The sequence below is a fragment of the Alosa pseudoharengus genome, unplaced genomic scaffold (genome assembly GCF_046254945.1).
Source record: "Alosa pseudoharengus isolate Yale_2024_CS ecotype anadromous, Long Island Sound unplaced genomic scaffold, YU_APseudo_1.1 YU_APseudo_1.1_scf_15, whole genome shotgun sequence".
Lineage (NCBI taxonomy): Eukaryota > Metazoa > Chordata > Actinopteri > Clupeiformes > Clupeidae > Alosa > Alosa pseudoharengus.
Genome location: NW_027468620.1, coordinates 20,169,343 through 20,197,214, shown reverse-complemented (window position 1 = coordinate 20,197,214; position 27,872 = coordinate 20,169,343). Strand labels below are relative to the sequence as shown.

The 27,872-nt window shown below is 44.4% G+C and overlaps 1 protein-coding gene across 1 annotated transcript; it reads left to right on the top strand.

Annotated features, from left to right (window-relative positions):
- The first annotated feature begins 1,451 nt into the window (after positions 1-1,451).
- Positions 1,452-27,753, top strand: mertka (c-mer proto-oncogene tyrosine kinase a). The gene is made up of 19 exons (XM_076285818.1): positions 1,452-1,704; positions 3,238-3,589; positions 4,306-4,406; positions 4,625-4,792; positions 10,361-10,447; positions 16,828-16,943; positions 17,259-17,439; positions 18,416-18,570; positions 21,306-21,441; positions 22,119-22,275; positions 23,041-23,129; positions 23,423-23,518; positions 23,639-23,719; positions 23,884-23,976; positions 24,371-24,489; positions 24,688-24,797; positions 25,493-25,652; positions 26,370-26,506; positions 26,736-27,753. The coding sequence occupies exons 1-19, from the start codon at positions 1,647-1,649 to the stop codon at positions 27,232-27,234; spliced, it is 2,895 nt and encodes a 964-aa protein (XP_076141933.1). The 5' UTR covers positions 1,452-1,646; the 3' UTR covers positions 27,235-27,753.
- The last annotated feature ends 119 nt before the right edge of the window (positions 27,754-27,872 follow it).

Genomic DNA, 27,872 nt, shown 5'->3' with positions numbered 1-27,872 from the left:
ATGTAGATGAATGGTTATCATGTAAGCAGTTTCATTTAGGAAGCAGGTTCTATACCCACGTGGAGTCATTAGGCTGTTTAGGTATGTATTTTTTTAGTGGCATATTCATGGTCCAGTGCATGTAGCGTACTACAGCCAATTTTGACATTTAAATATGTCATGCATATTTGTATTTGATCGTCTCCAGTTTCCATCAGAAAGTGACATCTGCAAGCGGCCACATCTGTCAAAGAAACGTCATCACTTGTGAAACGTCACCAACGCAGCCAGTTAACATGGGTGCCAGTTGCCATGTAACACCTGCATAGAGAGCTGACATGACTTCGGAATAAATGCATCTTTTAAAAATGAGCGTAGCCTACACCTATTACTGAACAATGCTGAAATCAAATCGCGAAACCCAGAGCCTAAGGTATCTATCTACGCACAGGCGAAACTTTAACTGATCGAGATGCATTCTCGCCTGTTCCCTATATAATGCGTTATCAATAGTGATTATAACAATAAAGGGAATGTAGCCTACCTCTCCCAGGTGCAATCATCATCACCTAGCCTACTCCTGAACAATGCTGAACTCAAATCTCGAAACTCGCCTGTCAACACCGGATAATGCATTATCATAATAATAATTGAAGGAATAACCTAGGCTACCTCTCGCTCTAAATACACCCATTATCACAGTGAGACATTATACATTATGAACACAAATAGTTACTTCAAAACTTTTATTGACACGTCATATTTACAGGTTTTTGGTTCATACTTTTTGGTATGAGGCAGGTGTGAAGACTCAATACAAATTTAATTGAGGGCATCTGTACGCACAACTCGTTCTTACCATGCTGTGTTTAGAAAAATGTCTTTACTTTGTATCGCACCAATATTGCTGCCCTCACAGCACCGAAGTAGCCTAATAAGCAAATAGGCTAAGCTAGTCTCTCAGCTATACCAACAGGTGTGCTGTGTGTGTTCTGGTGGATGATAAATGGATGATAAATTAGAGCCAGGCATAGTGAGCTGGCTCTCGGAAGAAAAAGTTTGGGGACCACTGCGTTAAGGAATAAAGTTGAAAGATGAACCGCTTTCGTAGTAGTCTACTAATTGTAATTGTAATTACCTGAGATTGTTCGGGTTATTTCTAGCCAGTTTACATAGATAAAGCTATGTGTGTAACTTGTTTCGGAGGAAAGGCGGGGACCCCCCCTCATCACAACAAATATGTAGGCCTAAGACAATTTATGATAGCTGGTTGTAAAAACCGTTTTTATGCACAATTTCAAGCCACACATGAAACTTTTTATTTAAAGTAGCCTAAGTGCCTTGCTTCCTCAAGTTTGCTACTTGTAGCTCCACCACTCTTCTGTCATGGCCACTCTCAGATTTGAAGTGACGTCACACGAGAAGTTTACATTTTATCCCAGCAGCACAACGCGTGGAAAACTCGGCTGCATTTCTGTTCTGCCGCGGGACGTTGCGAGCTAACTGCACTCTGATCGGAAAATATCTTAAACTTCACTACATCAAAGACGATGTAACTTTAATTCACTTGTTACAAGTTGGAGCCAGCGTTTTTGGCGATCATTAACTTGGAGGCAAGAAAAGATCCAACTTTACTTTACCGCTTATTTTTTCTTTGCCTAAAGAAAATGGATTTTAAAGTAGCTACTTGGATTGTGTGTTTACTTCTTGCATCGTTTGCCTCTGGTAAGTTGTTACTTGTTACTGTTTCATCTTAGGCTATTTTGAAATGAAGAAGCATGACTATTAAGACTAGTACTGCCACAGAAAGGATTGCTCTCTCAATAAAATCACTCTATATGTAGCGGCAGCAGCGGCAGCAGCAACTCCGTTGTTGTGCCTGGCTTTGCTTTGGTGGTATTTTGATTGCCATGCACTTTCCCTGTTGTAGGGTTTGGCATCAAGCCTTCGGATGCGTGCTGTATAGGCCTCCAAGAAATCATCTTTGTTGTTATGGTTAAGACTTGAAATCAGCTGTTATCAATTATGCTATTAATACAACCTGGTGCGCGGAATTCTTTCGGAATTGTTTTCTTTCCCTACTGCATTTCAGCATATTGTGTTGTCTTGATGATTGAAGTTCTTGTGTAAAAACTAGATATCAAACACTGAACATCTGGGTTCCAGAATGAAATGGGTTTGGAACAGCTCTCTCCCACCTTTTATGGTAGGCTGTGCCATTTTAGTGATGTTTGGGTTGTGGTCTCTGAGGCCTAGTCTAAATGAATTAGTAGTAGAGGTGAGCTCATTCTAAACCTATTGGATGGGGATGAAGCCGTTCCTAAGATGTTTAAAATGGGATTTGTAGGCTATTTCTTCAGTGCAGAGATCAGTGAAGCTTGAAAATGGAACATGGAAGCTAAAACAAACAAAAAAACACCTGTCAAAGTGATGCTAGGTCACTCCTTTGACATATACAGTCACTGTTCAAATCCTAGTCCCTTTAGAGGCAATATATTCCCCGTTCATTATTTGGCTTATTGTTAGCCTACTGAAACTGCAAAAAAAACAATAGATGTAGTCCTAAATCAGAGCAAACTGTATTCAAAGATCACTGAAAAGTGTTGTGCAATAGCCTATAAGTTGTTAAGATTGACGAGTTGATTTAAAAATATAAATATTAATCTCAGCCTCCAGCTCAGTCAGACAATTATGGAAGGATAACATCACTTTTGGTTTGAAGATATGCTTAGGTAAGAGGCGGCAATATTTCCAGGGTTATCAACATGCTTCCTTAGATAACAGAATTCCAGCCTAAGAATGGCAGGAATTTCCTCCCTGTTCCCGTTGGGTGAGCTCTCTGAAGCCTTTTTAGAAAGGATCCCAGAGGAATATTACATCACTGCTTACTCATACTCTTTCACCTGCGCCAGAAAGTGAAAGTGTTCTAAAAGCATACCTAGACAGAAGGGAAATTCCTTGAGGCTTTGCATCTCTCATAAAAAGCTAAGGTATGTTTGGTTTTCAGGGGCGCTTTGGCTGGCTTAGATTGGACATCAGAATGAGTTTGTCTAGAGGATGATCTCTTCAGAGACCTAGAGGATGAGACGCTTATCCTGGCTCTCCAGTGCCGAAACTCATGATATTGCTTTTCCCAGTTTCATATTCTGTGCATTCTCTGCACAAGTTGTTGACTTTTTATAAGTGTATGGAAGGCCATGAAATATTTCCAACTTTTGAGTATATGAGCAGAACTCACTCCTGGTCATTCCCAAACAGCACTCATTGACGACAGCCTATCCTCCTCGCATTCTGGACACCCCGTCCATCTGGCTCGACAGCCACGCTCCCCCAGGCCTACGACAGGCCCGGAGCCCCTCATTGCCCCGGGCCGAGCTGCTAGCGTCCACCTGAGCCCAGACAAGATCAAGCTGCTCCGTTTCAGGCCAACCGTGGGCACCATAAACCTCTCCGAGGGAATGGACGTGACACTCAACTGCTCCATCGACGTCACCGGCTTGGGCAAGCCGGACCTGACCATCCTATGGATCAAGAATGGGGTGGAGGTACCGTACGGCTTGCAAACTGATCTTCACATTGATGGCCAGTTTAGTCTGCTTTCCAAAATGAGGTAAGAGTTTCAGAGCAGTTCACTCCCAATAATCCACTACTGCTTTTACCCCAGAGCTCCCGTGCTGATGTGGCCTGGGATATTGGTCTGAGAACTCTTAGTTCACTTTCGATTTACAAGGAGTGTAACCAGCGGTGAAATTAAATTAAAGTATTACATTAAATTCTTACCGAATCCTTTCAGCAGCATAGCAAATAAATCTTTCTTGTAAACGCAGGTGTTTATGCTATGTGAAGGAAGATACACATGCGTGTTGTTTATTGCTTGTGCCATAAGCACAGACATTGGTTGTGCTGTGGCAGTGGCAACCATCCTCTGACTGTTATCATATAAAGCCCGCTCCATGTTGGACAAGCAGTTGTGATAATTTCCTGAGTTTTCGGTGATTGGGAAATGGGTATGAATGGGAGATTGTCCCAATGGATCTGCGCAAATTCAAATACACTCTAAGCTTCATATGGTCCCCAGGCTAGTGCTGATACTGAAAGTCCCAGAAATGTCTAGATAACAATCTGTTGGTCAACCAAACTGGATTAGTCTTCTTGCCATGGAGGATGACTATGACATTTATACATACTTTTATAGTTGAGTAGTAGACTTTAATGCATGACACCATGGTTTGTGTAATTATTATTTGCTTAGGTTAGTGTGACTAAAAAAGCCCAGTTTACCATGAGAGGTTATTTATTTGTTATACTTTTTTTTCTTTCCCTCAGAATCTCAAAAGTACAGCGTGCTGATGCGGGAGAGTATTGCTGCAGGATTGGTGTCAGTAACACCTTGATTGAATCAGACCCCATTAAAGTAGAGGTCGAAGGTGAGCTCATTCTGTTCACGTCTAATCTCATTTCCCCTTGTCCTTATGTCTAATCACAATACTGTATCATCTAATCTTGTAGGAGGCAAATCTTTTTTTTTTTTTACATTTCTTTGAAACTAGGAATGATAACATAAATGATTTCGGACACAGTGCTTTGTCATTGCTGTATGTGAGGAATTGCCACTCTCACCAAGCTCTCTTTTCTAATCCTTCAGGTTTGCCAACATTCACAAAACAGCCCAGTGACGTGAACGTGACCCAGAATACCCCTTTTGACCTGACATGTGAGGCTGTGGGTCCTCCTCACCCGGTCACAATTTGGTGGTACCACAACGGAGTGCGGAACATCTCTGAGCCCTCTCCCAGTACCATCCGCATCACAGGTAAGACTGACAGTGTCTGTTCATTTCCTCCCTAATCCAGTTAGGTCGCTCTGAATCCCCAACTGTACCGACTGTCTTAATCTGCTGCTCCTGCATGAGGTTTCATTCCTCAATTTCATTTCCACTTTGGCAGGCAAACAAGCAAACAATCAAACAAACAAAAAGAACAGTACAAATAAGTGAAATTCCCCTGTTGTGATTACTGTTTAATGGTTCCCTAATTGGGTGAAATATCACGTGCCACTGGTGTGATGAGCAGTCCTGAGTGAGCGAGCTGCTCCATCGCTGGCTGCGGTAGTCTTGCTGATGACAGCAGGAGCGGCTGGAGGCTGGAATTTGGGTGTTGTGCTCTTTGCTTTAGTTGGATGCGTTTGGCTGATTTACATTTGCTGTTAGTTTTGGCCAACACTGAGCAGAGATCGCTTGCTTGCATTTGTAAGTGAAGGTGATTGAAGAGAGATGTTGTGAATAATGGAATAAGGGGTGGATGACCTTTTGACTGAAAGCTGAGAATCCAGCGAGATAGAACCAACTACACAGACGACTCATTGTCTCTGATGAATCTGAATCTGAGTCAGGCAACTCTGTTCTCATTATCTGTCAGTGTATCTGTCTATATCTCTCAGGTTAATATTAGGAAGAGAGGGAATACTTCTTGATAGGCAGCCTTTGGTTGTGGGGGAAGGGTTTTCAGAAAGACAGCCTGGTTTCTGATGTTTTCTAATATGTGACTCAGTGGTACAGTGAGTTCTGCTGAGTGTGAATGTTATTTCCGTAGCAGCAGCAGCTCAGAGAAAGTGACAAGACATGAGTTTCATCAGTCTTTAGAGATCTGCTCCATGTGTTCTCTGCCATTGCATCCCCTAGCTTAGGGGGGAAAAAATAAACATTGATCACCATCAAAGTTGTGGCCGTTGCTTCAGTTGCTTTATGATATGCTGGGATGTATGGATGGAATAATTGGTCTGTCATGCGGTGTGACACACTTCTTGCATCTTGGATAAATTCCTGTCAGTAATAAAAAAAAAAAATCTGTGCCACCGGTTGCATTCTGCGTCCGAGAAATTCAGCCCCTTGCTCGTAAGCTGACCCCCAGTCACACTGGTTGAGCAACGTAGCCGGCTGCAGTGAAAGGTAGCTTTGCTTTGGCAGTGCATGTGGAGTGGTTGGTGTCAGGGGTGGACGCGGTATTGTGTGGACAAAGGCCGCATTCATGGGTCGACCCACTGCATCATGGGGAGAGGCAGAGGTAGGGGGTTAGTACTCAGTTACATTGTAGGGCCAGCCAGCCTCTCTCTCTCTCTCTCTCTCTCTCTCTCTCTCTCTTCTCTCTCTCTCTCTCTCTCTCTCTCTCTCTTCTCTCTCTCTCTCTCTCTCTCTCTCTCTCTCTGTAGGGGACTAAGGATCAACAGATTAGATGGCTGCTTTACCCATTATGTGTTGCACCATGCCCAGAGTGAGAGGTTTATCCTAACACTCTTTGATATCACTTGGCTGCACCACTTTCAGTTGACTTTTGAGTGAGGTTATCACTATGAAGCTAAGACAAGTATGTTTGTAGATATATTCCCATAACCTTGTCTCCAAAATTAGTTCCAGTCTGTATTCCTGTAATTTGGGTTTTGCACAAGTACTGATTATAGATTAAGCACTAAATGATTTATCACTGTATGCAGAAGAAAATGGTATGCAATGTGGAGTGCACACAGCACATACTTTTAACAGGTAGCGTCCTGCCCAGGTCTGCGTTCTGCTTATGTTCTTTGTTGACTAGACTAGGGTGGACATTCATATTCATTTTGATATTCATCAAAATGCTGTAAAAATAAATGTGGACTAGAATGGCCATTGTGTTGTGTAAAGTTAGATCCTCAGGCCTCAGAGTATTCCAGTAATGTAGTCGTTTGGTTGGCAGATCTGCTAGATCTGCACTGTGCTAACATAGATGAAAAGGGGAATTTGGAAATGTGTTCCTTTCCCTTTCTAGAATCTGTGATCACACAATAGAACCACCCTTGAATAGCGCACTGATAGCAATCTGCAGTGGGCCGGGAGTGTATCAGAGCTACGCACTGTTTCTGTTTTGAGCATCTGCCCCAGAGAGATGGATTAGAGGAAAAGAGAAATGGGAGGAATGTTCACTGTCATTCAATTTCCAGAAAGCTCAGCTCAGATACTGTTGAATTGTATATCAGCTCTTTTGGAGGGAAGCCTGGACTAAAGTAATTCAAGATGAGCGGGAATAGGTCTTCAGTAGAGCCAATATGGCCAGAGTCTGAATTGAGGTGATTGTTCAGTACTGAGAAAGGGATTCACAAATACAGTACCCTCCAGAAGTATTGCCACCTTTGGTAAAGTTGACTAAAAACAGCTATAAAAAAATTATGTTGTATTTTAATTTATTGTGATCTCACAATGAAAACAATGACGAAAAGTATAACCTTGAAGGGAAGCAAATTTATTATGAGAAAAGAAAAAAGAAAAGAAATAAATATTTTTAACAAAAACATGTTGGCCACGCGACGCCTTGCTTTGTATTTTCCAACTTCATGGAGTGTCATAGGAGAATATAACAAACTGTTTTATTGGCAAAGGGAGGCTTAAGAAGGTATTACAAGCAGGGCGTCAATAATTCTGAGCGACATGTTTTTGTTAAAAACATTTATTTCTTTGAGATTTTCCTTTTTCTCAAAATGCATTTGTTTCCCTTCAAGGTTGGATTTTTCCACATTGTTTTCATTGTGAGATTACAAAAAATAACCATCAGATTATTGTTTATACATTGTTTAGTCAACTTTAGCAGAGATGCCAATAATTCTGGAGGGTACTGTATGTTTGTTTATCTTGTTTATCCAGTAGCTATTTGTGTCCTCCTAGATTTTCCTTTTTTTCATTTCCAGAGTGTGTGTGTTTGTGTGTGTGTGTGAGAGAGATCGCGTGTCTGCGGTCAACCTCTCGTTAGGTGCTGTATGGTCAGTAGGAATTGGCCTCAGTGACCATCCTCCCCAGCGCCTCTGCTCCTCTGGGACGTTTGTTGAACTTCAGTCCTCTGTCCTTAGCCCTCCATACAGGAAAGGCCTCTTTTGCAATCATATTAAGATTAGCCCGCTAGCTTCTGTGTGTGGACAGGCAGGGCATACGGCCATACGCACGCAGAAAACCCAACCCCGAACCTCTCAGTCTATTTTCTATTACAAGAGCAAATATGAAGGACTAGGTTATTGTATCTCTTTGTATGTGGTTTGCTTTGGCCTCTAAAGTGAGATTGTGGTGTTAACTACTCATCCTGTTTATGTGAGTTTACTAATTGAATTTACCCTCTCTGTCTGTCCTCCTCTCATGAGGATTCAGTAGACTGACTCACAATGAGTCACCTACGTCTGACCTTTCAACAATTTAACCACCCAAATAGAATCAGTTTGAATCCTGGTTTTCAGGGAAGTCTGATTAAAAACACTTTAACTTTCGGAAAATAAGCCATCTATACAGTTGTAGATTTTTATCACACTATGATATTTGCAGGTATGTTGCTTGCTAGTGGGTATGGCATGTCAGACTCGATGTTTGAGCTCAGCTACACAGAGGAGCGATCAGACTCTGCTCAACATAATGTGGAGCAGTGTGAAGTGCCAGAGCTCTTTAGTGCCCGTCGGGGAAAACAAATCTCTGTACTACAGGACTACCCATCCGCCAGGGCACTCAAGGTTTTGGCACAGATGCAAATGCAAATGCAGATCTTTTGTGAATTTTGTCTTTCACTTTCCTCAAATTATTATTTATTTAAACCTTCTCTTCTTTGTGTGGTACTAATTGAAAGTATAGTGTCTCCTTAAGTTTTGTTTTGATGAAAAGGGTCTTACCACCAAAGTTCTGAATGAAGTGAAAGTTGAGGAGGAAGGAAAGTGAGTGCCGTTTTTGCTGCGCTTTGTTTGCTTTGTTCAGGGTGACTCGTAGACACTCTTAATGAGTTGAGAGCAGAGTGGAGACACTGACAATCAGCCCTTCTCTTGTTTTTTGCTTGTGGGAGGCCAAAGGAGGCGTGTGTGTGTGTGTGTGCTTGTGTGTGTGTGCGTGTGAGCGTGTGAGCGTGTGTGTTTAGCAAGGGACACAGCTGAAATGGCTCGCTAAGAGTAAAATACTAGGAGCGTGGTTATTCTCCAAAGTTGGTTGTCCTCGCTCTTTGAGAGCTTTTGTTTTTCTGATGGCCTCATTCTGATTGGTCTGGCACTCCTTCTGCAGTAGGGTCAGCACGTGCTGTCCTTCAGCTGTAACTGGAGGCTTGTTTACGATGTGGCAGAGCCGCATTTCAGCCTGCTGGACGCATCTTGTGTAGTTAAAAACGCATTCAAGCGGCTAAGACTGTAGAGAGAGTCGCTGGTTTTTGAAAGCCTGAGCTTTCGGCGCATGATGTATGTGGCTATTTCCAGTAAAGGCCCTGTGTGATCAAGCAGTTGGTCAAACTACCGCAATTGCTTATTTCAAGATCCAGGCAGCTTTGAAAAAAGAGGAAAAGCAGGAGCTGTGCCACTGAAGGCTTTTGGAAATGGCTTTGCCTCCAAGCTGTGCTACACACTCTGATCTCTCCTCAGTTGCCTTGGGCTGAACAGGCAGCACTGTGCCACCACCACCACCACCACCACCTCCACACACACTGGTCCTAAACAGCAGGACGCACAAGTGGCACAACAACAACAACAACAACAACAACAAATAGCTTCCTGTCAGGTTTCCTCATCCAAGATAGAGAGAGAGAGAGAGAGAGAGAACGAGGGAGAGCCTGGACGGGAGTGGAAATAAAGAAATAAAGGCACACAAAAGGGATATTATGGGGCTCCACAAGCAGCCGGAGTATGGCTGGTGTGTTGGAGCTGGCTGTGTTGACGTGATGGGGATGGGGCGGGTGAAGGGGCGACCTTCTGCAGGGAGCAGGGGAGTACTCGAGAGCAGCTGAATGACTGGTACTGTGTGCCGACAGTGGCTGTATGAACCTCATATCAGGGGGACATTCAAAGAAAGGTTGGATAATTGAATTAACCAAGAGTATGTTGTAAAGCCTTCAAAAAGAGCTCTATGTTTTTTTTGTTGTTGTTCAACCTCAAATTGAGTGTGAGTTTCTGGGGTTTGCATTCATTAAAGTGTGACATTACAGGGAGAGATGGCACTCCACATTACCCTTGACATCTATTGTGCTCAGGGAGTCTTAATTCAGCTATTGATGTGCACAGCTATACCATTTAGGTGTTGAAATGACATAATTTCCCAGCCATTTCACCCGAAAAGACAAAATGTGTTTGGGATGAGTCACCAGGAGAAACTGGCATGAAAATGTTGTGCCACTCTGTTTCACCTCTGTGGTGCATTGTTATATCGTTGTTTATTCAGCATTGAGGTGGATATGTCTGTTCCATGCCTGTTATATTAAATGGAGTCTGACTTGTAGGGTAATGGTTTGTCTTTTACCTGTTGCTGCTGCTGGAATGAATGTTGGAATGAATGAGTAGTATTTATGTGAAAGGACAAACAAAATGGCAATAATTACTGTATTTTTTGTATTTTCTATTTCTTTAGGTGTTGACAAGCCCACCCAGTACAGCTGTGAAGCCATTAACTCAAGGGGTCTTACCTTGTCCAGAGAGGCACACATTAACATCAAAGGTAAAAGGAACAGAGACGGACAAAGTATACAATTACTTTACTTTCACTAGTTCGCCCTTCGATATGATTGCTCAGCTAGACTAGAATGTATGGGAGTAGTGCGTGTTTGGCAAGGTAGCTGTCCGTGGTCCTGGAGTGCCTGGAGCGGACATCGCGATAGAGCGATGACCGCTTGCACCCCCTGTGTAAGGAGGATGAGTAACGGGGCGATTTGTGAAATGGAGGAGTAGTGGGAGGAGGGGGGATGATTTCTCGAACGTCTGAGCGTGTGACGTATGGAAAAGGAGGTCGGCTTAAATAGGCCTACCCTGCAGCGGCAGTGGGTGAGTTAATTGCTGTCAATCAACCCGAAGGCTCCTCCCGAACTTTGTTTAGAAAACATCATTTCACTAGTTCGCCCTTCGATATGATTGCTCAGCTAGACTAGAATGTATGGGAGTAGTGCGTGTTTGGCAAGGTAGCTGTCCGTGGTCCTGGAGTGCCTGGAGCGGACATCGCGATAGAGCGATGACCGCTTGCACCCCAAAGATCACAGAGAAGCCGCTACCAACTACATGAGTGCTTGCTGAGCGAGTCGTAAATCCGCTAGATTGGAGCGGATGTAAGACTGGTAGGCATCCGAGGACCAACGGCCCAGTATTTTAATTTGTTGCTCCGATAAGCCGTTGAGCGCAGCTGTTGTGGCAGCTCCTATCCTGAAGGAGTGTGCGGAGTAGCGATCCGCGGGAAAACCAGATTTGACGAGAATGTTTTTTAAGAGTGTCTGGAATCTGTGGCGAGTGATGGGTAGCCCTTCGTCTGACACGAAGAGCGGGCTAGTAGACGGAGCTTGAGCTGACCGATATGAGATGTAGTGAGATAGGTATTGGAAAGGCTGAAGATCTGAGGCGGAGTTAAATATGAATATGGAGTGTCCTTTTCGGAACTGATCGGTTTTACTCTGTTTGATGGTAAACCGAATGGTGTCTTGGTCTAGCTGCTCTAGGTCTGCGATGCACGGGTGGACATCGGAAATGAAGAGAGACGAGGGGCATGTGAACTCGCTACATCTCAGCAGCCCAAAGAAGGCCAGTATAAACATAACTGAGATGGTGAAATCTGAATGTGTTGATATGAACCCTTTGCGAAGGGTAGCGAGGCAGGTGGCGAGAATGCTTTGGGTAATGGGAAGGCGGGGGTCTTGGGCGACTGGCTGTTGCCTACGGATACCTTTGATTAACAAGCCTATCCTGGTGTCGGAGAAGGAAGGGCATTCGGAGCCGTGGAGGAGTTTGTAGACGAAATGAATGCCAGCTAGGTAGACTCTAATGGAAGAGGCTTTGATCCCGAGTGCAGTGTGGGCGTAGGTGATAAATGAAGATATGGTGACTGCGTCGAAACTGGGAAATGGTAGTGAGTGCTTTGCATGGAACTGTTTGAAGCACGACCAGGCAGTCCAATAGGACTGCAAGGTCCTGGGTGCGAGGGCTTGGAGGGCTAGGTCGGCCGTGATGGGCTGAAGATAGCTGAGGGGGTGGTTTATAGGAAGATGGTCTCCGAAAAGCTGGGGAGTGGAGTAGGGTGTGGGTCCGCCTCTGGAGCCAAGCTTCTGAATCTCTGGAAATTAAGACGAGAGAGAGAGTCAGCAATTTCGTTGTGGCAACCGGGGACGTGTGCGGCTCTTATAATGAACTGGTAGCTGGCTGCTATCCAGATTAGACGCCTAATGAGAGGGGAAAGCGCAGCGATTTTGAGCGCGAGTTATTTATAACGTGCACTACGGCTTCGTTGTCGCTGTGGATTAGCACGCTCTTGGAGGTCCACTCCTTCCCCCAGAGTAGGGCTGCAATGACTACGGGGTAGAGTTCGAACACGGCTGACGATTCGTTTTCCGTTATTAGCTCTCTGAACTCTAGTGGCCAAGGGGATGCAAACCAGCGCCCTTTAAAAAAGCCTCCGAAGCCTATTGAGGGGGCTGCGTCTGTGTACAGCTGGAGGTCTTCTGGAGATGATTGGCAGTCGTCGTAGAACATGCACAGACCATTCCATTCCTCTAAAAACATCCTCCAGAGTTTGAGATCGGCCAGGCACTGGGCATCTAGGGATACTACGTCTTCGAGAGAAGGGGTTGCTGAAGCGCTGTTTAGGAGATGCGAGATGAAAGGGCGGCCCTGGGGAATGATTCGCATGGCGAAATTGAGGTGGCCTAGAAGCGAGAGAACTTCTTGTTTGGTGTGGGATGGTGAGGTTATAAACTCGTTCAGCAGTAAAGAGATTCTGTCTTTTTTCTCTTTAGGGAGAGATGAAGAGAATTCCTCGGTATCTAAAATGATGCCGAGGAATTCGAGTCTGGATAAGGGACCGCACGTCTTCTCTTCTGAGAGTGGGACTCCCAGTTTGTTGAATACGTCGACTAGCGTAGAAATGCCTAGGGCCGGTGGGTAGGAATGGGGGATAACTACGAAAAAGTCGTCCAGAAGGTGAACGATGAATGGGAGATTGTAGTTATTTAGGAGGATCCAGCACAGGGCTTCTGATAGCGTATCGAAAATTTTGGGACTGCTGCGGCAGCCGAAGGTGAGGCGAACTGCAAAATAGTATCTCCTATGCCATTTGACTCCGAAGAGGTGCCAGAATTCTAGATCAATGGGCATGACTTTGAAGGCTGAGGTGATGTCCGCTTTAGCTAGCCAGCAACGTCTGCCTGCCTTTTTGATCAGCGCGATAGCGTTGTCGACGGAGTGGTAGTGCAGCGAGAACTCTTCTAGTGGAATCAGACTGTTAATGCTGGGAGTGGTACTATTGTGCGGAGCTGAGAGATCGATGATAAGTCTCTTTTTTCCTGAGTATTTGCGCGTAGCTACGCCTATGGGGTTGATCCTGTAGACTGGGAATGGAGGCTTGGTGAACGGACCGATCATAAAGCCAGATTCAACCTCTTTGCTTAGGAGTGAGGTGACTACCTCCGGATCTTTAACGGCAGATTGTAGGTTTTTACAGACGAAAGACTCTGTAGGTCTTGCTAAAACACCTGGATGGAACCCGTGCGTCAACCCCGAAGTCAAATAGTCGCAAAATCCCCTATTAGGATTGGCCTGAAGTTCTGAATGGAGAGCCGGAACAATGATTGGAGTAGAGAGGTACTTTTTAAACTTTTTATTTATGTTCTTTAGTGCGGAACAGACTGTCTTGGCATGGGCGCCTGCGCAGTAGCTGCAGACATGGAGGTAACGGCAGGAGGATTGGCGACACTGGGCGAAGTTAAATTTTCGGCAGATTTCGCGACCTTTCCAGAAACGCTCGTCCTCTTCCCTGGCTTCTCTTGCCGTAGCATCGGGGATGCGGGGAACATAGGATGAGGATTTGGGGGCTGTGGAGCTGGTGCTGGGGAGTTGATGGTCGGGGTTGACGAGTGGACACTCGGCCGCGCCGTGGCTGGGGCTATTGCATAGGGGACAAGCTGGCTTGAGTCCTAGAAAGACGCGGTTATGTAGCTCCATATCGAGCGCGCCCCAGTAGGGGTTTTGATTCCAGAGGCCGACTCTGGCAGCGCATTTAGCTGAAAACAGTCGGTGATAGGTGTAGAAATGGGCTCCCCCGTAGGATACGGCTAGGCCGGCGATGATGGCCAGGTAGTCGTTCAGCTCTTTGCGTCGGCTGGGAAAAGCGAAACAGATGACTTCCGTGTAATTAGTGAAGGCTACGGTGAACTCGGGAAATGACAGGGTTTTTGATGCTGGGCCAGAATGTTTTAAAGAAAACACCAGTTCGCCGCAAACTAGATCCCGGTTATGAGAGGGAATGGGAATGGAGGGAAGAATTGTAGAAAGGTCTACGTCTGCACCTGACAAGATGAGGTTCCTGGTGGACGCTGTGACGGGTGGTGGTTCGAATGCTGCAGCGTGAGGAGGCGGTGGCAGGGCCTGTGCTGTGGCTAAGGAATAATTTTGCAGCCGGAACGGGACGTCGTGGTCCGAAGCGCTCGCTGAATGCTGATGATGATGACCCGCTGCTGCGGGCTGGTCTAGCGCGGAGCCGGGGAAGAAATGGGAAGGGAGAAAAGGGGGGAGGGAGGGAGCAGTCGCTGACGCGACCGGAAGGGGAGCAACCTGGGACAGGGTCGCGGGAGGTGGGACGGGGAAGGAGAGAGGGTTAGGGGGGAATAGCGACGCTGTCGCTATCGGTGCCGGCTGAGACCAGGTGCTCGCTAACTCGTTAGAGATGAGGGGAGCTAGCGAGGGGAATCGTCTAGCTGACGCCTGGTGATTTGAAGCGTGCAGTGCAGACGTGGCTCCCGGAATGGAAAGGGGAGGGGGAAAAAGGGGGAGGGAGGGAGCAGCCGTCGGAGCGACTGGAGGTGGGGCAGCCCTGGACCGAGTCCTGGCTGGGGGAGGTGGATGGGGGAGGGAAAGAAGGGGTGGGGGGAGTAGCGACGCTGTCGCTACCGGGGCCGTCTGGAGAAGTGGGGTTGGACCCGGAAATGCGGTGGAGATGTGGCGGGAAGAAAGTCGGCGGGAATGGGCCTGAGCCGCTGACGTGGCTGTGGCTGAAGCAGCGGAATGATCCGCTCTGAAGCGTGTGGTGCCGGAAGGTTCTGTCGGCGTGCCCGGTTCGCGAGGTGGCTGTTGGTGTGTGCTTTGTCCGGCTGAATGGCCGGCGGAAGGAACCGCGCCGGGATGCCAGAAAGAGCAGCCTGCTTCCGGGTCCGGGGAGGAAAACAAGGTAAGGGAGCGGGAGGGCGAAAAGACCGGGCTATCCGACTGTGTTAGAAGGCGGAGGAGATGGAACTTCCTGTCCGACCTACGGAACGCGATGCCGCGGGAATGGAGAGTGCTGCGGATGCGAGCCACTGTCCAGTGGGTAGGGTCGTCGCCTTGCTGGCGCTGGGACCTGGTGCTGCCGCGAGTTGAGGCTGCTGAGCGGGAAGTACTGCCCCGCACGGGGGCAGGAGAAGAGCACCTTCTGCGACCCTGTGTCCTGGGTTCCCTACGCTGGCGGCGAGGGGAACGAGAGGGATTATTTTCGCCCGGCGGAGGGCCCTGGGTGTCGGGTGTTGGTGGGACGAAGTTGTCCTCCAGATCGCTGGAAGAGGCGTGGATTTCCAGTTCCATTTCTTGTCCTTAGCAACGATACGCACACTGGTTGATTTCTCGAACGTCTGAGCGTGTGACGTATGGAAAAGGAGGTCGGCTTAAATAGGCCTACCCTGCAGCGGCAGTGGGTGAGTTAATTGCTGTCAATCAACCCGAAGGCTCCTCCCGAACTTTGTTTAGAAAACATCATTAAGTGAAAGTACTGATCCACATTGTCAAATATTATTCCAATACAAGTGAAAGTTGAAGTTGAAGTACAGAAGTACTTGCTTTTAAAAATACCTAAGTATTCAAAAGTAGCCTACAACTATGTTTTTTTATGCCCAATAATAGGGTGTAAATCCTTTCGTTGGTCACCAGCACTGTATTTATTCACATAAGTCCATTCACACTGATAATTCTGATGACAAAGTGCAATTTTGCTTAATTACTAATGGTCAAAAAACTGGCTGACGATGTGGACTACTGATCAGCTAACTACCTGGCAAATAAGCCAAGCTAAGCAGCAGTTGGAATGGTTCTTCAAAAACTGAGTGAAGAGATTCAAGTTGTGTTAAATGTTAATGTGGGTGGGAGAAAGAAGACACAATTTGCTTGTTTTATTGGTGAGATTAAAGGGTTGTCTCGTGCGGACTCATTGACTTTTTTTGTATTTCAAGACTAGGAAAGCCCACTCATCACAAAGCTTTAAGATAAAGCCGGATAGGAGCAAGGAAGGACATAAGGACATATCCAGTTAAAATGTGTCTTAGTGCTCACAGCATTACACAACACATTTTCCCATATCTCTGAGACCAGTTTGGGCAGTTTCATGTCTCATGTTTTCATGTCATTGCTGAGATAGTTTTGGGCGTTAAGACGTCAGAATAACCAAGTTCTTGTAGGGGCTGTTTTTATTGAGTATTTTGTGTGCATAAAGTTTAAGTGTGTGAACAGACTAGCATTATTTTTGACATACCTCAAATGCATTAAAACAAAAGCAATGAGCCATTTTTTAAAATGTAAGGTGTAGAAAATACAGCTATTCATGTGAAGATATAGGGGATAAAATAAAATAAAAAGTTGTTAGAAAATAAATACTGAAGTAAAGTACCTGTAATACCTGAAACCTGAAAATCGTACCTGAAAATGCTACTTAAGTACAGTACTTATTTGTACTGTGTTACTTCCCATCTCTGAAAACGAATGCTGCTGATGATGTGTCTGGGTGCATCATCAGACGGTGTCTGTGAAGAGAGAAAGAGTAAACACTTGCATTAGAACAACACATTTGATTTTTGAAAATGTAACCTTTGTGTAACCTCCCAGGTCTGCCAGCTCGTATCACTGGCCTGACTGTGACGGAGCAGGGCTCCAATAGGTTGACCCTGGCCTGGACGCCGGGGCACAATGGCTTCTCTCCCCTCTCCAACTGCTCCATCTCGGTAAGGTCCACAGTAATGTTCCTTCCTCTTCAGCATATCCTCTGGGAAATGGTCAAACCATTAGTGATCAATGGTCAAGCCCATGAATGCCAAAACAAAATAAAGATGATGATGATGATCATATCTTAGCATGTCTAAACTGTTAACAATATTACTTCCCTTCATGCATGTCTTGTGTTTTAGGATAGGTTGTCATTACGTTTGTGCTCCATCTAAATACTCAGTTGACTAGTTTAGGACTACACTAGTTTTGAAAGCCTGAAGTACCCTGAAGGTCTCATAGTGATGTCTCTTCTTGGCTTTTGACCATGGCAGGTGCGTGAGCTCAACAGAAAGGACAATCCTACAAGAGTGGTCAACGCCCACGTGCCACCGTTCCAGCACGATGTGACCGGGCTGAAGGCCATGACCAAGTACAACATGAGTGTATACTGTACCAATGAAGTGGGCAAGTCACAGCCCAGCACATGGGTCAAGACAGAGACGCCTGAGGGAGGTGAGCAACCCACTCCACAGCATTTAGGCTGCTTCCTAAGCAATTACCAATATACAGTACATCCAAATTACACTGTGTAAATGAGAACTGAGCTCTGTAGGCAAGTTAGAGCAAACAATCTAGAGAAAAATGATGCCCTGTGGAATATCCGTTGATGAAAAGAACCAAATGACTATCAGACTTCTTTTGATTTGTATAGATATCAGAACCTTCTGAAAAAGCCTCTGAAATCATGTTAGTGAGAGGAAATGGTGCAAGCTACAAGGGGTTCCTGTGTGGAAATAATTGGTCACATCCCCTCTGTTCCCCGTCAGTGTTCCTCTGTTGAATGGCAGCAGGGGTGTACTCCTGGTGGCTGTGTGTTGTTCTTGTTGGGTGTGGCTGCTTAGGATTTCCTCCATATTCCTAGAGGCCGGGAAGATATTTTTGGGGGTTGATATAGCATTGTCAAGGCACATTTCCATGCTGTACACAGTGCAAGGCAGTGTATTATTGCTGCACTTAATCTGAGGTTGAAATATCAAAGAATGAACACATATGTTGAGAAACTGCTGATAATAAATAAAACAAATAAATAATTATGTTAATCCAGTCATGTAATTGGCATTACTGATTCAGCATAGATTTTTATAGATTTAGAAGGCTTCAATGGTGTTTACAGTCCCTGAAAGATTCATGCCACATGTTCCAGAACAATTTTTCACCACAGTAACATAACACCCGAGTTTAGCTGATTATGTTGAACTAAATCTGCAGACTTGAGCATGACCGGATGCATTGCTGGGATTACATTACATTACATTACATTACATTTGGCTGACGCATTTTTAGCCATTACGGTTACGAGTACAACTAGTGTGATGTAGCAATCAGTGACTAGACAAAATTAATTTTAACTTTACTGAGGCAGAATCTAAAGTGTGTAATTGGATGTGTTGGTTTAAGTTGACGTTTTGTCCTGATTTGACTTGTGCAGTGCCCTCAGAGCCACCCCGTAACGTGTCCGTGCAGCTGAACGAGTCGGTGATGGTCATCCGCTGGTTGCCGCCACCCCCAGACAAGATCAATGGGATCCTGAAGGGCTATGACGTTATCATCAAGCATGGTGTGAATGGCACCCACTTGAACAAGGTGAGTGTCATGCAGCACCTTTTGGGGAATAACATGTGAATGCCAAGATGAGAGTATATCTTCCTCAGAGTGCTGAATTGTATGTCCTTGTTGTTTGTTGGATTTGTAATAGCCTTAGGTATTTGCCTGTGTGTGTGTGTGCCTGTATGTGTGTCTGTGTGTGTGTGGGGTGGGTGGAGGGGGGGGGGGGGTGGGGGTGTGGGTGTAAATCTCACCTGGCTTTAACCTTGAGGAAGCCTGCGGAGAAGGTGAAGTTAAAAGGGGGTTTTGGCAAGCTTCACTCTACCTCTGAACTCGAAAAATATTGGTTCATGTTCTCCTTTTATGGTGGGAAATTGAAATGTTGGGAGTGGTTTTAGAATAACAGACTTTGTGGGAGTTGTCAGCTTTTGTGATGTTCTTGAGTTATGTTACATGTTCTCAGCTGTTTATCAAATAGCCTTAAATGGTTTCAGATCATCTTAACTGTTTCACAGTAAATGGGGGATTTTTTTGTAATGTGCAAAACAAGAATTGTTCCAACAGCATTTTCAAGTCATTGGGAAGTGAAATATGCATGAAATGATGTACAATCACGGTCTGTTCATGGTTTTAATGTAAATGATGATTTCTATATCCATGAACAAATTAGTAACCTTACCCCTGCTCAGACTCTCTCCTTGCCTTTAACTTCTCTTCTCATTCTCATAATGTACAATGTAATGTAATTTCATTTGTGTACACTTGGACCCAGTGCCTTGAGGACCTTTGGGCTATTCTGTTTCAAGCAGAAGTGGTCAGAAACAGCTGGAGTCATTTTTTCTAGTGTGGGCATGTGAAGAAAAAACTAGATCTCAGTTTCGATGGTTTCAGCCAAATCTTGAATCTTTTCCACAATGATATAGTAATATAGTCGATTGCTTACTAAAACAAGGAAGTTAAAGTGCAAGAGTTCAGACAAAACAAATAATATACAAAGCACCAGTATAGTGTCTGAATAGCTATGCTATAATACGTAACTGATGAGAAATAAAAAGGAAAACCTCTAAGAGGAAAAGATGTTAGAAAGTCATAATAAGTCAGACTAGTTTTTTGTATGAACTTTTTAATGCGTCATGAAGGCTGATGCCGGAGTCATGTGTGTTTCCTTTGTGAGGCACCGTGTCTGTGTACTCTATCCAGTACAATGGCCAACTTCCTACAATTCCTGCTGACGTAGGCCTTACAGGAAACTCACAGAGAGAAAAAACGGAATTGTCCTCTCTCTCTCTCCGTCTGTCTAGCTTCTATTCATTAGTCACCACTGAAAGAATGGAGCGATATCACAAAAGACTTCACGCACACGTGTGCCCCCATATGCTTCACTGCCCGTCATCTACAACAGTGATTCACACACACACACACACACACACACACACACACACACACACATACAAGACCCCCTGAAACAACAACAGTGACGGGAAGCGTGCGTAATAACTGTGCCCCTAGTTCTCCCTGTGATCACCTGTTTCTCTCCTTCATGTGGACTGACGGTGGATGGGAGAGGCTGTGTTCTAGCAGCTGGACTGCTAATCACCAGACACTCGCTCATTTAACGGGGTGTTACAGTTTAAAGCCTTTGTAATGTTGTTTTGGTGAAGACTGTAAGGTAGTCTCTCAATGTCTTCATTAAATGAAAACCATAAGTGACCAAAAACAGAATTCGAATCTTGCAGAGCAGGTGTTTTTGGTTAATAATGTAATTGTTGACCATGAATGTTCTGCTTTGTAACCTGCATGCGTCATGCCTCTCACCATAAGACTAGTGTGTCTGTGGCCAAGAGGAACACAGATGTTCTTTGCATTATGCAATAGCACCCTTTAGCTATCACATGTCCCAGAAGGGCCCTGCTTAACTCCCCTCAGTCAGCAGTGTGGCGAAAAAACAAGACTCTTCCCCTTTATTTTCCCGACACATTGCTGCAGGCTCTGGTAGGAGTGACCTCTCCCACACTGACTTGGTCAAGAGCCTTGCTCTGGACTCTTCCTTAGTGTTCTGCTTTTTTTTTCATTTGACAGAATATCAACAACACTGTTGGTTAAACTCATGACCATGTTGTGGTCAAAAGAATGTGCCTTCGCAACTATACCCAAGATGACAGTGCAGTTTAAGTTGGCCTCCCTCAAGTGCATTGTTGCAGACAAAATTGGCTTGATAGCGCAGTGGTCAGTATGCGCCAGGACTGTGAAAGGCCACATTTAAATGCTGAATTCTCTATCTTGGTCAATTTCACAGTAGGTGAATGCAAATGTTCAAGAGAGCTACAAGGCACAGTGAATGTGGTGTAGAAGTAGAACACTCAGGCTCAGTGAAAAAGTCTTCAGCAAGTTCAGCTCTTTTTAATCTCTCTTTTGGGTATGTTACTATTAAATGCACTGCATTGCAAGGCTGTATAAAAGGTGCTATATAAATCAAGTTTGATTTAATTGGTGATGAACCATCTTGATATTTTATTGGTACAATCATCAACAGACTCATAGGATGTACATAATGACAGGAAATCTTTCTAGAGGTGATAGTCCGAGTTAGTCCAAGTGAGACAGTGACCGATATCTCCACTCCTGGAATGCATCTTTCTTTTCTTATTAAAAATCAATATAGTTTGATCGGACCTTTTATACTCTGAATGGGTTTTTTTTTCTCTAGATAAAACTATGTGCTTATCTGTAGAATTGTACATTTAATCCATATTCTCCTTTTGGGCTTGCTTTAGATTTCTAGCCCCACAACCGAGGCCACATGGGTTCTGTCTGCATTTAACACAACCTACAGCATCCAGATAGCAGCTCGCACACAAGCAGGCAGTGGAGCTCTCAGCTCACGCTTCTGGATACGAGTCAACCAGTCAGGTAAACCCGCCACCCCACCCCACCCCACCTTAAAGATGATGACCGTCTCTGATCTGTCTGTGAATTAATCAGGAAGCTTGAACTTGAAACAATTTAGTCAAGTTTGAATGTTAAATGTAAATCATCTGGGCAATACTGTTAGATATGAACAACCAGGCAGAAAGCTGAACCTAAGCACACACACATCTTACTGAATAGTATTTTAGTGACATACTACAGACATTTAGAGCACTATATACAATGAAGTGCATAATCAGTACCACACAGTTTACAGTATTTGCATGTTTTCAGCGGAGAGTAGTTTTCTAACCTATACAAGGTTTCTAAACAAATATCCGTTTTTTGGTTTACAGGGACTAAATTCATTTCCTTTTGCATTTCACACCAATTTTACAGTGAAAGAGGAATTTCTCCATGGGCTGTTATTGACATGTTTGTCGTCTAAACACACTGTTCACAGAGTAAATAGAAGAATCAGTGAAGATAGTTAACCAGACTAAGACTGTGTTTTCTGAGCTAGACTACAGTGCAATGGAATGATGATAATAAATTGACCATTTAGTGACCATCACGATGAAGTTGTCATTGCCACACAAGACCTTTTAAAATGAAAGAATGTCATGTCATGTCACTTCTGGTCTCCCGTGAGTCACCCTTTTTGTGCTTGGCCTTTTCAGCTTCAGGCACGGCTGTGATTCCTCCCTTCGGCCCGGACAAGCACGGCTCTGACTCGGTGTATGTGGTGCTGGGGGTGGTGTGCGGCATCTGCCTGCTTATCGTGGTTCTCTGGGTCGCCGCATGCACCCGCAGCAGACTCATGGAGACGCGGCTGGGGTGAGCTGAGCACACATGCAGACATTTGGAATAACATCAACTCTGCTCTTCACCAGGGACTTTGTATGCGCATGTCCAGAGTAGTGTTTTGTTCCTCTCCAGAACTGTCCTGGTAGACATGCTATTAAAATCAGCAGGGAGAAACATCTGCCTTTCCCTGAGGGAGGGGGCTTGAGTACTTTGTTGGGGTGGGTGGTGGTGGGGAGGAGGGGGGTGGGGGGGGGGGTGTCGGATTAAAAGGAGTCTGTATCCGGTTGCTTTGTCAATAAAAGCAGTATGGTTTCCTCTTAATCATGTGGAGGTAGTAGCAGGCAGAGCAGGTCTGCTGCCAGGGCTCGTAAATATATCATTATCTCAGCAAAGCACACAACGCGCAGTACGACCACAACACCCCCCTTTTCTGGCAGCTGCCTCCTAAAGTTCTTCCATGGAATTCACTCTTGTAGTTAGTGACTCAGTCTCTCCAACCAGGATACTGATAAAAAAGTGTGTCGCGGTCTGCTGCTCGCCGTCACAAACAAAGTCAGTCCCAGTGGGGTGGAATCATCTACTCTTCCTGCCATTTCATAGTAGCAGAGGCTCCCATTCTGAGGAATCACATTTGTACACAATTGTTGGCATCTCATCTACTCCCTGCTGTCGCTGTACCACTGTGTTTGTAATGGATGTTTCTAATTGTGTGTGTGTGTGTGTGTGTGTGTGTGTGTGTGTGTGTGTGTGTGTGTGTGTGTGTGTGTGTGTCTGTGTCTTTGGCTCCCCCTACAGGCAGCTCTTCACAAACGAGGGGAAGTTTCAGCCCACAGTTCAGTACAGACCACAGAGGTCTTACAACCGCTCGGCCATCGAGATCACATGTAGGTCAAAGCCTCTTATTTATGTAGTGGTGTGAAGTGGAAGTATTTGGATTGGTTTGATTTTTTCTGTGCATGTTTGTATAATTGTTGAACGTAACCCTTTTGTAAATAATTGTAGAATTATTTAAGGCAAAGTCCTTATCTATTTTCCTCTTATTCATGCAAACTGACATTTGAGCTCTTTCTCTTGAAGACTTCACTTGAGGTATTGCTGATGTGCTGGTGATCTGCATCTCATCTGTGTGTATGTGGGTGGCTGTAATGACACTTGGTGTATCCCCCCTCCTTCACAGTGGCCAACCTGGGTGTGAGCGCGGAGCTACAGGCTAAACTGCAGGACGTGATGATTGTGAGGGCCCTGCTGTCCATAGGGAAGATCTTAGGAGAGGGTGGGTGTGCTGTGCTGTATTGTGCTGTTTTTCTCAGGGGGGGGCAATTACGGTCACATTCCTAACATGCCAAATTAGCCACAGTGTTTAACTGCAACCCCCTCCCTCTTCTCCACACAGGAGAGTTTGGGTCGGTGGTCGAAGGTCATTTGAGGAAGCCAGATGGAACTTCTGAGAAAGTGGCAGTGAAGACGATGAAATGTAAGCTTGTTTGAAACCCTATGTTTTGTTCACCAAAATAAAGCGATATATTAACAATGCAAGATCAACTATACAAAATGGTATAGTTGTACAGTATATCCATAAACCACTTCACCTCATTAGGTCAGCGAGTTGCCTCTAATAGAGATCCTTTGTCATTGTAGTGGATAACTTCTCTCAGAGGGAGATTGAAGAGTTCCTAAATGAGGCAGCCTGCATGAAGGACTTCCACCACCCAAATGTCATTGGGCTCATGGGTAAACATCTGATATGTATAGTGTTAAAATAAATTCTGTATAACCCATTGCCAATAAGTAATTAAACAATCCTCCTCCTGACAAAAACAAAACGCTATATCCACCATTTTAATGAATTTTCATAAATATTTTTTTTACATTTTGTTTTTGAAGTAATTTCAGTAGAAATGTAATTATTGTTATTTGATTCATCTTTACACAATCAAAACAACATAAACTGCAATTTGATATTACCTAAAATACACATACATTAATTAAATATCATGACTTTGGAACCATTTTTTATATTTACATGTTCTACAAAGTTTTGAAATGTCCATGCTGCTATGCTTTTCATCAGTTATCGGAAGTGTTGGAATATAAGAAATGGTGCGTTTATCCCATGTTCTTTCAGGTGTATGTTTGGAGGTCGGCTCTAATCATTTTCCGAAACCCATGGTCATTCTACCCTTCATGAAGTACGGTGACCTCCACAGCTATCTGCTCCGCTCTCGACTTGGAGAAAGTTCTGTGGTAATCACATAACTTATATTGGGTTTGACTTGTGTGCAATCACTCACACAAATGCAGTTACAATAAAATTGCAAATCAGATCCTGTTGGCAGAATTCATAAGCATTTCCATGAGTTTGCAGTGAGAGCAGCCATAGTGTAAATTTGGCACAATATGATGAGCTGACAGATGATGATGAAAGCATTCCATTTCTTTCAGTACTTGCCCACACAGATGCTTCTCAAATTTATGATTGACATCGCCTTGGGTATGGAGTACCTCAGTAGCCGGAACTTTCTGCATAGAGATCTTGCTGCGCGAAATTGCATGTAAGTAATTTCCTAAATTCCCCAAGAGAACTTTAAATAATATGACATATGTTTTTGTGAAGAAGATGAGGCGATTAATGATCATGTTTTTTTGCTGCATAATCTTAGCCTGGCGAGCCAGACCCACATTATAATGTAGGGTCTGGGCACTCACCGTTCGCAGTGCTCAGTCCGAGGGTCGGGATAATCAGTTGTCTTTCAAATTCCCTCTGCACGCAATAGGACGCTATAGGATATTTGTTTTCAAGTAGCAGGGAATTCAAGCCAAACCGTTGCAACTCTACCATCAATCATTATGTTAAGCCCAACAAACGACTCTTTACACGATTTCAATGCCAGATTTAGTTTCGATTTCTAGAGCTCACAAGTCAACGGAGAGTTGCTAGACTAGCCCTGGCAGCAAATGTAATTTGCTGCCGCTAGGGGCGCGTCTAGATTTCTAGGCTAGCATAATCTTATTGTCATGTGATATTATCTGGGATTATATAGTATTAAACACAGTGTAAAGGAGATACATAGGCACACATCCCCAAGAGTTCTTGGTCTAAAGAAGACCTTGAAGAAAGTTTTTGTGATGGACTGCTGGTGTTCATTTTCATTTTCACTTATTGTTAGGAAAGATGGGTAGCTTCCAGGAATTGCTTAGCCAAATAAGTGTGAAAATGAAGTGTGAAAACATTCCTTTCGTTTCCTAGGCTACGTGATGACATGACAGTGTGTGTGGCAGACTTTGGCTTGTCAAAGAAGATATACAGTGGTGACTATTACCGGCAAGGAAGAATAGCCAAGATGCCTGTGAAGTGGATAGCCGTGGAGAGCCTGGCAGACCGAGTCTTCACTGTGAAGAGTGACGTGGTGAGAATCAAAACGCAGTCTGTGAGCAAAGTTCTTGTGCATGAACTAACTGCATCATGTGGCGTGAAACAGCTTTTAGCTGACCCACCGCTGTTTGTGCTTAGGATCTTTCTCTGGTATTAAATTTGCAAATACATTTTGCATAGTTATTAAGCAACCTGTAGTCAGTCACTAAATACTGCCAAGTATTTAAATTAGGGCCCAGAATCTTGTACATGTGATTTAAAAGTTCATGTCACCGCACCGACCCTTGTGCTAATAGCTCAGCTTAGTTCAGCTGTGAACTAAACTATATATATATTTATTTTTTATTTTTTTCTAAATAATGTCTGCATATATTTTGATGTACTGAATTTAGGATACTCTCTATTGCAGCGGTTCCCAAAAATTGTTTTCCGCGTTACCACCACCTACATCCTGACTCGGCTTGCGTACCCCCACCATCCGACAAATAAAAACGTAACACATTCTATTGATGCATTCCAGGCATCATGTTTAATTAGCTGCCCTACATGATAACAAATAACAAAATCAAAATGTGCAACTGGTCTATGAGCTCTCACTAAAAAAAACAGTGTGGAGAACACATTATGAAACAAAGAACAAAGAGAACATTTTTTAAAACAAATAATTTTTAGCACCTTAGTGGAAGCTTGCGTACCACAGTTTAGGAATCCCTGTTTTTTTCTGTAAACTTTAATACTTCCTTCCCTGTAGTGGGCCTTTGGTGTGACAATGTGGGAAATTGCAACACGTGGCATGACACCATATCCTGGGGTCCAAAACCATGAGATATATGACTACCTGCTGGACGGTCACAGATTGAAGCAGCCAAATGACTGTCTAGATGAACTGTAAGAATCATGCTTTTATGACCTTACCTAAAGTCTCTCTCTCTCTCTCTCTCTCTCTCTCTCTCTCTCTCTCTCTCTGAGTAGAGTTAGAATCAGAGACAATGTAATATGCCTTTCAGATTTTCGTATGATCAAAGCTAGCACAATCTCTGGTTTATATAAAGACGTGTACACTACACACTAACTAGCACACCCTCAGCATGTTGTCAAACCTCATCTTTATTTCCAGCTATGAGATCATGTATAGCTGCTGGCGGGCGGACCCTCTGGACCGGCCTGACTTTACCCAGGCGAGAGAGCTTCTGGAGAAACTGGCCGAAAAGCTTCCGGAAGTTTCCAGCCGCGAGAACCTCATCTACATCAACACCAGCTTCCCTGAAGAGGACCCGACAACATCAGCAGGAGCAGCAGCAGCAGCAGAGCCTGCTGAGTTCCAACTAGACGTGGGTCCGGTGGCTTGTTCATCACCAGCCTGCAGCCGGCAGAGCATGGACACCTCCATCGTCACCGCAGACATTCATGAGAGCGGCAAAGAGGACGAAGAGGGGGATGAGGATGACCGCTATGTCATCGTCATCTCCTCAGAGGACCCCTCTGTGACGGGTGGTCCGGCTGCTGTGAACACGCCACTCTTGTCCAGGGAGGGCCAGGACCAGGCCCTTAGTGACTCAGATGCATCTGAGCGAAGGACAGAACAGGACCCAAGCGATATCACACGCTTACTGTGATAAGTGAAACAATTCCAGTGTTCACCTCCCATAATAGCCAAAAAATCTGGAGACTCTATTAAAGATGATCAATTTGCCTAGTCTGTTGGTTGTGTGATGTGATGCCTAATGCCAGTATTTTGTTAGGTCATCATTGTTTTCAATGGTTTGATTTAAAATTCAATAGGAAATATTTGTGCCCATATTGCGAAGACATGCAGCTGCCTCCTGTCAAGGATGCTTTTCCTTGATATGAATTAATTGTGGGTATTTTGTGTGTGTGTGAGAGAGAGAGAGAGAGAATGAGAGTGAGTGAGTGAGTTCTACATGTGATCTGTGTGTATATATTGTATTTGTATATGATTTGTAAATAAGTCTTTTTTCTAATGAGTCATTTTCTATTTACCATGCTCTACTTTTGTAAAGATTACTTAAATTGTGTTATGTGCTTAAAATATGTGAAAAGAATGATATTATATAAAAATATAATAAACTGACCAAATGTTAAGGAGGAATAGCCTATGTTCATACCACTGCTTCATTGAATTTCTTCCCACCTTAAAATTGTATTCCCTTTTGTGATGGCGAATAGGCCTAGTTAAATCAAACCTCATTATGTAGGCTAGCCTAGTCTTGATGAGCAACCTCAGCAATCAAAA